Genomic DNA, 12,976 nt, shown 5'->3' with positions numbered 1-12,976 from the left:
ATATTAGTTTAAGTCGGTTACATAGGTGTCAGGCATGAAGCTTATATTTATTTTTAAATAATTATGATAGAGTTACAAGTCTCGGTTGGTTGGGTGAAAACTTGACAGTAAAAGTGTCAGGGACTAGAGTGTTACTCAAACAGCCGTGTTATCTTTTAATAATTCTATTTTATTGCATGTTACTAAGACAAATTCTGTAACACTGATCATAAACATGTTGAAATGAATATAAACGTGCAAATCTATAATATAGCCTAACGATACAACAGACTGATCCCTGCTAAGTACGCCTAAAATTGCTTTTTCATTACCTTACACTATGAAACCGGAACAATTTTATGTTTCCACGACTTGGATCATTCTTTCTGTTTGAATTCGTTTAGGCCAGTTTCACCATTCTTATCTCATTTTCCCATCTAATTGTAATTGCTAGGCCTCGCGGTTTGTTTCCTAGTTTTTGCTGTCATGTTAACGAGCTCTTTGTTCGTATGCAGCTGTATTTCTGTGAATTTGCTTGATTTAATAAAATATGCTTTAAACCTCGTCTTCATTCGAGACATGTCCGTTATATTATTACATTATCCTAGTTTATATCAGATATAAGATACAAGATCATTTCTTAATAATTCTTTTCCGTCCACTCGTTTTCTTTTTATTCAATTGATTTAAAAAAAATATATATTTGTAAAAGAGTGATTCAACCTTTTATTTTGAACAATATATTGTTGAATATATATTTACACATTGAAGTAGTGAAGAAAATGACCGCCGTTACACACAGTGGTCTAGCCAACAAAGAAAATCTCTGACGGCCAGTATGTTTTGCTGTAATAGAAAATCGACAAGCGTTCCAACAATTTCACATATCATGGATTCAAAATTTTTGCAGCCAGCGCCACATAGTTAACCGGAGAAGACATTGCAGTCTCCTGTTACAATGGCTGCTGCTGTTCCAAACAGTCATCATATCCAGAATTTTTCTGGCGGTTAAAGAGACTGACTGTTTGCTGTAAATAAACATGCCAGTCAAATCAGGCCATGGGTTATTTTTCAAGCTTCTTACAATGTCCATTTCGTTCTTGAGATTTTTCACACGCTTGGTATCCCCCGTAGAATCATGATTCGGATCGCACGCATGCTCGATGACCGCGGTCATCAGTTTGATCATTTTTCCTCGGTAATGCGGTTTAAACATAGAGTCCATAACGCCTTTTACAGGACACGTTTTGGAATCTTACGATGAATATACACCGAATGCTCCTACCATCAGCTTTTGCGCAGCATTAGACAGTTAGACATACTTTTCAGAATTCAATTCTCTCCAGGAGATAAACTTTGTTCCCTAATCGATATAGAATGTTGTCGCCATTTCCAGTGGGATGGTACAATGCCTGGCATGAGGTATAATCCACAACGGTCCAGGCCTTGTGCAATTCCTGAGTGCGTCAGGCTCAGACAAATTGGATTGTTGGAGCTGATTCTGTCGGTCCATATACTGTAGATAATGTTTTGATCAAAAAGATGTTGCAGTAGCTCCGTTGACCGTGCTGTCAGGATCTAGGAAAGCCTGTGATAACTGCTGAGTTTATGAGGACAGCCACTCTCTTTGCTCACAGGGGATGTAGCGTAGCTGTAGTCACAAGGAAGTAGTGGCGGATCTTCTGTACATTCGAGCGTAATAAATTGTTGGGGCAGAGGACTGTTGGTGGGTTGGTTGTTGAGATGGGGGTGTTGCCCTCAAGGGGCCTGGTTTGGGATTTGCTTTGACCGGCGAAGCCTCGCAATATTTTGATTGATGAAAGATATTTTGATTAAAGTTTATGAGATAACTCGGTCATTTATTAGGATTTTTGTTAAGACGCTGGCAATTTGTTTCAAGTAATGGTATTGTATTGTGGCTTGGGAAAACTTAATCCAATAGCCAATTATTAAACAACTAAACATACAGCAAGGAACACATGGGTGAGTAAACGCTGAAAAAGAAACATTACAATATCATAGTTCAGCTTTTGATTATACAGAATACACAATTATACTGAATACACAGACTGATTATTCAGTTTAAAGTAAATTTAACTTGACTGAAACAGCTCGTCTATCTTTGAAAAAATGGCGTTTAACACAGGTACGTCGCTTTGTTCGAAATATAGACTCTTTTTGCAGCATTCGAAAGGGTTGACCTCGGGAAGAGGCCAGTCTCGATCATACTCATCAGAGTCAGACTCATCGCTGCTTTGAGACAAAAAGTTTGTTTCAGAGTCTTCCCGACGTTTATTTACCAGCATAAGATAATTTTGGTCATGAAGCGTTTTGTTCCAACAGGATGATATGGATATGTAGTCTGGCGGCTTGCTCGCATTATACCTCATGCCAGGCATTGTACCATCCCACTGGAAATTGTACCAAATTTTTTCATCCATAATAAAGTTTCTCCATATTTGATTGTAGAAGTATGTCCAGTCTATGGCGGTCAAAAGCAGGTAGGAGCATTCGGGTGTATATTCATCGTAAGATTCCAAAACATAGAGTTTCACAATCTGCAACTCTTTGTCAAACACAAATCTCCCCACACGATCACAAGACACCGTGAAATCTTGTTTCGCAATATCTTCACAGAGAATCTTTCTTAGGCTCTTCCCTTGATTCTTCCTTGGTGCTAAAGTCAGCTCCTCTCTCATTTCAACAGAACTTCTTGGCGGCGTTACACACATCATTCTTCTAGATGTTTCAGGACTGTTTGGAACAGCAGCAGCCATTGTAACAGGAGACTGCAATGTCTTCTCCGGTTAACTATGTGGCCAATAAACCTTATTTAAATACCAAATTCTGAATGTAGGTTGGGGCTGTAGGCATCAATCAACCAAGGACGTAACGCCTTCAACAGTCATAAAACGTGCGCTTTAACTGTTTTATCGTGCATTATCACCGGTTGTTCTTGCAAACTGTGCAAGAGTAAACTCAAGTAGTTTGTGAGAACTTCTGAGAAGGTGTTTATTTTTTAGTCAATTGAATAAAAAGAAAACGAGTGGACGGAAAAGAATTATTAAGAAATGATCTTGTATCTTATATCTGATATAAACTAGGATAATGTAATAATATAACGGACATGTCTCGAATGAAGACGAGGTTTAAAGCATATTTTATTAAATCAAGCAAATTCACAGAAATACAGCTGCATACGAACAAAGAGCTCGTTAACATGACAGCAAAAACTAGGAAACAAACCGCGAGGCCTAGCAATTACAATTAGATGGGAAAATGAGATAAGAATGGTGAAACTGGCCTAAACGAATTCAAACAGAAAGAATGATCCAAGTCGTGGAAACATAAAATTGTTCCGGTTTCATAGTGTAAGGTAATGAAAAGCAATTTTAGGCGCATTTAGCAGGGATCAGTCTGTTGTATCGTTAGGCTATATTATAGATTTGCACGTTTATATTCATTTCAACATGTTTATGATCAGTGTTACAGAATTTGTCTTAGTAACATGCAATAAAATAGAATTATTAAAAGATAACACGGCGGCTGTTTGAGTAACACTCTAGTCCCTGACACTTTTACTGTCAAGTTTTCACCCAACCAACCGAGACTTGTAACTCTATCATAATTATTTAAAAATAAATATAAGCTTCATGCCTGACACCTATGTAACCGACTTAAACTAATATTTAAGCTAAACAAACATTTACAATTGTGAAAAATGAAGAGATGTTAAAAATTGCTCCGCATGTTTTCTTAAAAAAGAACAGGTTATTAAGACAAACATGACAACGCGCAGTTGCAGTTGTACTGCTGTTTCCTGGATCAGACCTAAAACTCAATGACCGACTAAAATGGTCAAAATCATCCCTCCTCTCGCTTAAATTAACTACATATCAACAGTGGTTTATTTATTGAAGTGTTGTTTAGAGACGAGTACAAAGAAAATAGCGCATCCATGACGTCATCCATGCGTCATTTTATACGTAATAGTTGTAACAGAGACTCGCTCTTCATGTCGAGGCCTTGTGTCTTGCGGCCGCTTCGTAGACAGACCAGAAAGATGCTCTAAAAGCACATCACAGTTTGTTTAAACACTCTCATGTAGAATTATCTTACACTGTAATTGTTCGTGTTGTCCTGCGAACACTCAACGGCACGCTCTGAGAGTAGTCTTCATCTAAAAACTGTACAAAAACAATGAAAAATGGATACAGCGTCATCAGCTAGCGGGGTAGGCCATCAAAATCAGCATTAAAACTTTAACAAATTTAGAAGAGAGGATTTCAGTATTAGGTATTTGTTATACTGATACATATTTCTGTTGTGCAAACATATTTCCTGTATAAACGACTATGTCTATAGCCTTTTCAAGGGCATGTAGTGTAATGTTATGTTTCTTAATTGTGATCACATTACCTACGCTTTAATGTCGAGCGGAAATGTTGAAACGAGTACGACGAATAAAATGTGCACATCTGAGCAAGAGGTCTAAATCTAGGGCCGTAAGGAAAAAGTAATTTAAAACAACGCTTATAAAATATACCCAAATGATCACGAGTGGGTTTTCTGTATTCATATGATATTTACTTGTGAGTTACATAGAGAGCACTAAAAAAATGCCTTGATATTTTGTGTCTGTAGCCTTTTCAAGACTGAGTACGACCTCAAACTTTACTGAATGTGTAGCTTTGAGCACAATGGTAAGATATGTCAATTCAGTTGTAAGTGTAAAACAGCACTTTAATTTTTGTGTCGATACTTAATGGGGTCTCACATCAAATAGATGAATAATCGTCCTAAAAGAAATAACGACTTAGTCAAACACTCTCAAGAAATTTTCTTAATTTTCATTTATTTATATAAACAGTGAATGCTGATGGCTCACAGAGAGAAGGCCTCACCACAGTACAGTCATAGTAGTGACATAACGGTCCAACAAACAAAATGTGTACAGTATCATCCGTAATCCTGATCATTTGACTAAGTAAAACACCAGTCGTAATAGATCGAGAGGGGGTTTTCTGTATTCTGAATGCATTGTGGTACTTTTATTAAATGGTGCTAACTAGGCCTCTTGAATTTACAATTGTGCATGGGGGTCTGTAAAGGGGAAAAGAATGGACGATAAGGTTATTCTACACCTATTCTATATGCGAGTAAAATAATAACCTAAGAAAATGGTAATAAACAGCTGAAACAACTGATACAACTCTTTAATTTCATGTTGGATACTGAAAAATATAAATAAATCCACATTCTGATGCATCTAAAGCATCAGACAAGCCTTGAACCCATGGTACTCGTGCAAAATATAAAAAATATGTTGAATGAATGTGAAAATATGTTTTCTTTGTTCGGTTAAGAAGCTGCATCTGGAACCCTGTATTGGAACTTAGAAAATAAGAGCTATTCCGCTTGGATGTGAAACACCTCAGGGGCAAATTACTTGAAACGTAGGTTTGTAAAAAAGAAAAAACTAATCTGTCGTCTGGTTTAGTTGTATTTTAAAACATCCCTTTCTTAAAAACATTGTGTAAAACTTATTTGGTACCACGATTATTGTTTCATCATGTATTGACCGCATATTTATTAGACTGAAAAGTACTGTAGCATGAACCTTTGTAGAAATAATAAAAGTAAATCTTATAAATTAAAGAGAATCGGTTGATGACATTTTGTCAAAACACAACGGTTATGAAGATACATTTGTCAACCTTTTATTCAAATGTTCAAGCTACATTAAAAAGTATAAAATGGGCAATATATGATTTTGGGGAGATGGAACACTTGAAAAAGTTGGAAAACTAGCTTTTAGCGCTCAGTGCAGACCTAGACTGTTGACCTTTCTGAATGGTGTCAGTTTGTGTGTGTGTGTGTGTGTGCTGTGTCTGTACTTGTTTATATGATTTATCAAGACAATTGTATGATTATATGTGTTTTACACTGCTATAATTACATAAATGCAGTTTATGAGGATATTTCTTGAGTCATTATAATTAAAATATTTACAAACATACTAAACAATGTTTAATTTAAAATGGGGGTCTTTGGGGAATTGGAGAAGTTTTGACATACCCTGACATTTGTGTTTTTCAGTATCTTAAAAATATAATAATGGCTAAAGTCTGATTATACTGTATTTGTCACAAACTGGGCTACAATAATATGTGAGCAGCATGAATGTACATGTTTGTGTTTTTGTTATTGAGAAAACAATGTTTATGTGTGGTTAGTGAAAAACTACAATTTTTGTTTAAAATGTATGATAAATGGCTTGCTTTGCTTGAGTAACATGCTTGTTACTATAATGTCATATATAAATCTATATTTTATTTATTTCCATATTCTTTAAAATAGAGATAAGTCTCTTTTTAGCTTGAAATGTTTATGTATGTGTGTACTTGTTTATAGGATTTCTAATTCAAATTAAATTTGTATAATGACATGGGTTTTACACTGATATAACATTGCAAATGTGGTTTATGATGAAATTTCTTGAGTCCTCATAATTAAGATCGCTTACAAACTAAATTTAATAAAAAATGGAATCATGTGCAGAAATTTTTGTGTGATGGGTAGGTCTAGAATCTGTAAAGTAAAAAAAACAAAACATTAATTACGTCTGTATGGAGTGTCCCACAAACCATATGTGTAGTAATAGTCCAAATGATTGACCTCTGCAAAATTTGTCTCCATGAGCATAACAACTTTTTAAATGATAAATTATACTAAATTATGTTTTTGAAAATTTTAATGAAAAATAAATGTAGAAAGTTTACTGTGATGGATAGGTTTACTGTAGGTATTGATGGAGAATTAAAATCACTACATCTATGGCAAGTCCAGACATGTTCGGGACAATAGCCCTTATCCTTTGGCCTGCTAATATATATATATATATATATATATATATATATATATATATTGATTTTTTTTTTTTTTTTTTTTTTTTTTTTTTCCATTTGGCGTTTATAATCTATAAATTTATAATTGATCCTAACCCTAACCCTAAAATCTCTTTTCCCCGCTCCTTGAAAAATTAACATTTTTATATTTTTAGCGACGCCTAAAACTACTGTAAGTGTTTGAACTGCTATAATTAATCAAGGAGTAAGCCAAGCAGCTGCCAGATGATCGGTGATGTTTTTTGTAATTTCTCAACCTCCCTGAAAATGTAAGTCATTTTCATTGTGCTCAAAGTTTTTTATTGCAATATTTATTTTATTCCTTAAGCTAAGTTTTTAATTCTTTATTTCATTATAAGGCCGAGAATACAACCAATAGAATGTGTGTGTGTGTGTGTGTGTGTGTGTGTGTGAGAGAGAGAGTGAGAGAGAGAGAGGACCCCTGGTTCCTCTAGTCTGGTATATCTGTCTGTGTGTGTGTGTGTGTGTGTGTGTGTGTGTGTGTGTGTGTGTGTGAGAGAGTTATTTTATTGTATTATTACTCATTTATTGACCCCTTTAGTGATGTAATTTTATTTTAGCCATCTAAAATGCATTGACAGAACTGGCTATAATAATAAATCACCTTGAATTTTAAGAACTATCTCTTAAAATTGTTTTTCTTTTACTTATTTTTCAAATTGTCCTTAAACCAACATCTCTTTCTCACATCCATGCAGGATGACTGAAACCTATGGGATGGCGTGACACCACCTGCTGCCCCATCAGTCCGATTTAAACAGATGTCGCGTTACGAACCGGAGGTCCGGCATGCTATATCACAAACAGCTGCCACGCATTAACAAACAATGTAACCACTCTCTTATTTGAGGATACATAAAGATGATGCATTACAAACACATGTTATAACAGTTGTCGTAACACATATCATAACACAGCTGCGAACATTAAAAAGGTTAGAGGATATTCCCTAATGACATCTGGCATATCACAGCTGCTGCGCATTAACAAACAATGTAACCACTCTCTTATTTCATGGATGAGGATACATAAACATGATATATTACAAACACATGTCATAACACGTCATAACACAGCTGCGAACATTAAAAGGTCATAAAGTTAATCCCTAAGGTCAAAAGTCAACAGCCGTCGGTCATCAATCAAATATTTTGACATAGAGTGGTTCTATATATCTACTATTATTAGTGAAATGTGCTCATTTATTTTAAGTTGATTCTCAAAAGTCTGTGATTTTGAGTGAGGCCTGTTTGTATTTGACTTTGAGTTATTTTGTACATTTAAAAGACTGTATACAGCCAAACAACTCAAGTAGGAAAATACTTGAGCAATACTGGAAAATACTGCACTAGCTCTAGCAAAGCTACTGCTCATTGAACAAGGCTTAATGCCTAGAGGAGTATAGTATCCATAACCATAAGCGCTACTCTTCTGCACAATGGATACCTCAATGTAACAGAAACTCTTTCAAATATCAAACATAACTGAACATTAAACATTAATAGATGTTTCCCTTCACTCAAAAACACATAAAATAGCATTTAATTTCAAAATGTACTCTCCATATCCAGCCAGCAAAGCATGCTGGGAACTAACAGTCACCTCTAAAATAAAACTGCAAAATTGAGCTAATTCTCTTAAAATATATAGGTAGCCTTCTTTCTGTCACGATCCTCTCTGGATCCAGGGAAACGAGGAGACGAGGGATAGAACCAAACCTTAGATTTTATTTAAACTCAGGAACACAGGAGACATGGGACATCCAAAAAGACAATTAACAGCTGACAAGACGACAGGGAAACGCAGGGCTTATAAACGGAACGAAATCAAATGAGGAGAACTGTAACAGGTGGGGAACAAATCAAACACGGCTGGAGACTAAAGACCTCATAATGACAGGAACATGAACAAACCAAACATGGGCACGAGAGGAGGGGAAACACAAGATACGGGAGGACAGGACTGACACTTTCCTTATTTTTTTTTAGTTTAATCAGTTCCTCAATTCAAGTCTCAAAACTGCTTAAGATTCCTTTAAAAAAAATTAGGAAAACACGTCTCTTGGTTTTATTAGTAAAAAGTCCTCTCTTATACAACACTGAATCACAATTTCTTTAATGAAATATACACGCTTTTTTTAATTATCACCTTCATTTTTTTATGAAAATTACAAGACCCATGATTAATTTTTTACAGTTTATCCTATATCCTATAATATCAAACAGATCTCATTTGTCATTTTTAATAGGAACACATTCACTGTGTATAATGCTTTAACTTAGAGGGGTTGATTTAAAGGGATGCATTGATAATAAAAAAGAAAAAATATGACTCATACCAATAACAACATAATCATGTTAGAGCTAATAACGAACATATGTAACCAGTGATGGGAATAGCGGCGTTATAAATAAACGGCGTTACTAACGGCGTTATTTTTTTCAGTAACGAGTAATCAGACGAATTACTGTTTCCCCCGTTACAACGCCGTTACCGTTAATGACAATAAAATGTGGCGTTACTATATTATATTATTAGAATTTATTTTTTCAGTTCATCTGAATGGATTCGCAGTGTAGCTGTAGCCTATTTGACGTACCATAAACTCTAGTGTGAAGCGCACGACTCGCCGTTGCTTTCTCTCACATACACGCACGCAAAGAAAGATACAGAGCACGACAGTCTTTCATAACATGCAGAATTGACGCGCTACATGTAAACGATATTCTTTGTTGTATTTTCCTGTAAAAATATCGGAGTTCCTTTGGAATTCTTCAGCTTTTAAGAATTGCTGGTTTCTCTGGTAGTGGGTGGAACTAATGCGCAAACGACAATCTCATTGGCTGGCGCTCACCTATTATCGTCCCTGTTTTGATTTCAGCAAATCAATTCGAGCGAACGCAGATAACGTGATTAATATTCATGAACCCAGCAGCTCATTAATCCTTATGCGTTTTATATTGATGACAAATATGCATTCATACTTGGTTATTCTAATTACTAAAGTTCTATCATCATATAATATTAAACTGTCATAATATTATATTATAATGCTTGACTGACTGATAATAAGTGTCAGTAGATAAATAGTGTAGATTAATGTACAATGTTTTATAATAATAATTTATTCTTTTTAGTGTCCATTTCATTAATTTAACATATTTAATATTGGGGGCATCCAAAGTTATTTGACATTTGAACATTTTTTAAAAAGTAACGCAATAGTTACTTTCCCTGCTAATTAGTTACTTTTATAATGATGTAACTCAGTTACTAACTCAGTTACTATTTGTGAGAAGTAACTAGTAACTATAACTAATTACTTTTTTAAAGTAACGTGCCCAACACTGTATGTAACCAAGATGTATTATTAGATGTATTAGGCCCGGTTTCACAGACAGGGCTTAGACTCAATTAGGACATTTAAGTCATTTTTTAAACATGCTTAGAAAAAAAAAATTACTGGGGTGCATCTTGAGACAAAACAAAGGCACTGATATATTTTAAGGTCAGTCAGTGCAAGTTTATTTCAGTTGAAACAGACTTGCATTTTAGTCTAGGACTAGGCTTAAGCCTTGTCTGTGAAATAGATGGTAATAAATGGTTATTTTACATTCAGGTTTATACATTTTATATATGAAAATTATATAATATATAAGATAAAAAAATATAAATGTAAAACAATTACCATTCAACATTAATATTCAATTTTGTTATGGATAAATCAAAAATCTTTAATATTGGCTGATATATTAATGATATATGCAACCATACTTAGAAAGTAAAAACACTTACCACTTTTTCTCCTTGATTCTCTTTCTGATTTCAAAACGGGTGTTTAGCAACATGGACTGCTCCAGAAACGCTCCTTCATACATGCGTCGCACAAACAGATCTTGGGTTCTTTCTATTCGATGGATCTTCAGGTACCAGATGTAAACTGTACTGAGCATGAGTCCCAGCCACCAGCTCAGAGCAGAGCAGCCCAAACAGACCAGTCCTCCTGTCTTCTTGTGTACCACAATGTCTCTGGTGTTCAGAGTTCTTTTAGCATCAATCAACATGAAATGCCACCATATGAAACTGGATTTTGGCTGAAAGTTCTCAAAACAGGTAGAAGTTTGATTTGAGTCTGGGAGCCTGACTGATGTTGGAATCAAAAACAATGCCAAAACTGTGATCGAGGCCAGGTACATGGGCAGGACAAAGCTGCGGCGCAGGGCGTGCATCTTACAAGCCACAACCACAAACCAGCGGCACAAGGCAGAGGATGCAATCTGGATCACCACCAATGAAACGATGACTGTTTCGAAGACGAGTTTGACCGATTTCCATTCTCGACCTGACAGAGGAACATAAGCCCCAACCACAGCTGACGTAACCAGGATTCTCATCAAACTGGAGATGATGCAGACCACGTTACGGGACTGAGCGATGTCTCTGGAAATGTCCTCTAGAAATGATACAGCAAAGAGCGTGCTGTAGTTCTCCCACCAATTCACAGAAACACAGATGGTCCCCACGATGGCAAGGCCAATTGATATATTTATCTCTAAGGAACTTTCGAATACCAAATAATTGATCGCAAAGAGCACGTAACCTGTGACGATTAAGAAGATGGAGCATACAGGGAGCATTATAAGCCGCTTTCTCTCTTTGGCAAGGCACTCAGCGACCACCTGGAACACAGCGGACAGGATGCTCACGCTGTTTAGGATCATCACATTGGTGACAATGTCAAAGTGTGGCATGGCTACTATTGTTAGAACTGCAGCTCCCAGTGCTACCAGGAACTCAACACACAGAACCTAGAAGAAAGGTCAAATCAGTCAGAAAGGTTATGGCCATCATAATCAGGTTCTATACTACAAGACTGAAAAAAATTGGTGTAAAAACTATTTTCACTCAGCACTTGCTAGTAGATATCACAAACATTTTCAAAGATAGCAAGTAACACATTGAGTTAAAAAGCAGAAAAACAATAAACTTCTAAAAAAACAAAAACAAACCACAAATTTGTCAAACACTTGTTTGCTTACCCAAAAAAGAGTTTTTTTCGAGGGCATGGTTGCACTCTTGAAAATGAACTTCCATGTGCTCTTCAGCAGAAGGAGAACACTTGGCCCAACCAGAACAAAGCCAATGCCAAGAAAGGTGGTCGGTTTTTGTTCTGAACATATAATCTCAGTTTGATTGTTTCCAAATGTTATCAAAAGAAGAAATGATGTCTGTAAACACAAAAAAAGATCTTCAGTCTAACATTTAGTGTAATATTCAATAGATAAGTTAAATGTTATCCCATTATCCATAAAATGATTAGCTAATGATTAGTAAAGCAGCTCACTTTACTGAGAAGTGCAAGCGCGAAGACAAGCATGCCAACAATGGCACACGAGAACCATTTCAAACACCGCACTCGTTTCTTTGGCATCTGGTCATCTTGAATGTATGGCACTTCTCTGCACAAATCCCAAGATGGCCTGTTTTGGAAGAAAATAAGGGAATATTATTTATTTAATTCTAGCATATAATAATATATGCACACACAAATACACACATATATGATGAATAAATGTTAGCAGAATGTAAATAATTATTTTTCAAAAACCAATAAAATTCCAGGAAAATAGAATATCAAAAATGTACAACTAAGCAAGATGCATGAAGATAACATACAAACGCATAAATTTTATATATATTCTTATTAAATGTTAACAAAAATGAGTACTTTTTAAAAAACAAAATACAACTATGAGGAAATTAAACAATTCATCTTTAAATTAGGGTATTATAAATAAAGTTTTTAAGTACCTGAATTCATGTCTCTGTTTCTGTTCCATATTGATGCTTGCGGAGCAGCAAAAACATTTGATTAATCATCTGTAAGACAGACGAGCGCCTTATAACCAGATGGGAGGGAGCACTACTCTATTATTCAAAATGGTTTCTATGTAAAGTGATGCTAATGAGCTTTATATTTTCATTTAGTTCCATTTAGTTCATTTAATTTCCCATTTCCTTTGATAATGAAAAGGGTTTCCTCAAATATAAGTGACTCACCAGATGCT

General features: G+C 35.4%; 1 protein-coding gene across 1 annotated transcript in view; it reads right to left on the bottom strand.

Annotated features, from left to right (window-relative positions):
- The window catches only part of LOC131524831 (chitin synthase chs-1-like), a 29,790-nt gene extending 16,984 nt beyond the window's left edge, over nucleotides 1–12,806 (bottom strand). The window contains exons 1-4 of the mRNA XM_058752186.1: nucleotides 12,720–12,806; nucleotides 12,253–12,388; nucleotides 11,948–12,136; nucleotides 10,704–11,716 (exon numbers count right to left, since the gene is read on the bottom strand). Coding sequence (XP_058608169.1) covers nucleotides 10,704–11,716; nucleotides 11,948–12,136; nucleotides 12,253–12,388; nucleotides 12,720–12,748 — 1,367 coding nt within the window. The 5' untranslated portion in view covers nucleotides 12,749–12,806. The remainder of the gene's footprint in view (nucleotides 1–10,703; nucleotides 11,717–11,947; nucleotides 12,137–12,252; nucleotides 12,389–12,719) is intronic.
- Nucleotides 12,807–12,976: the final 170 nt, after the last annotated feature.

The sequence above is a fragment of the Onychostoma macrolepis genome, chromosome 18 (assembly GCF_012432095.1).
Source record: "Onychostoma macrolepis isolate SWU-2019 chromosome 18, ASM1243209v1, whole genome shotgun sequence".
Taxonomy (NCBI): domain Eukaryota; kingdom Metazoa; phylum Chordata; class Actinopteri; order Cypriniformes; family Cyprinidae; genus Onychostoma; species Onychostoma macrolepis.
Note: the sequence above shows the minus strand (reverse complement) of the source record. Positions and strands in the feature narration are given on the sequence as shown.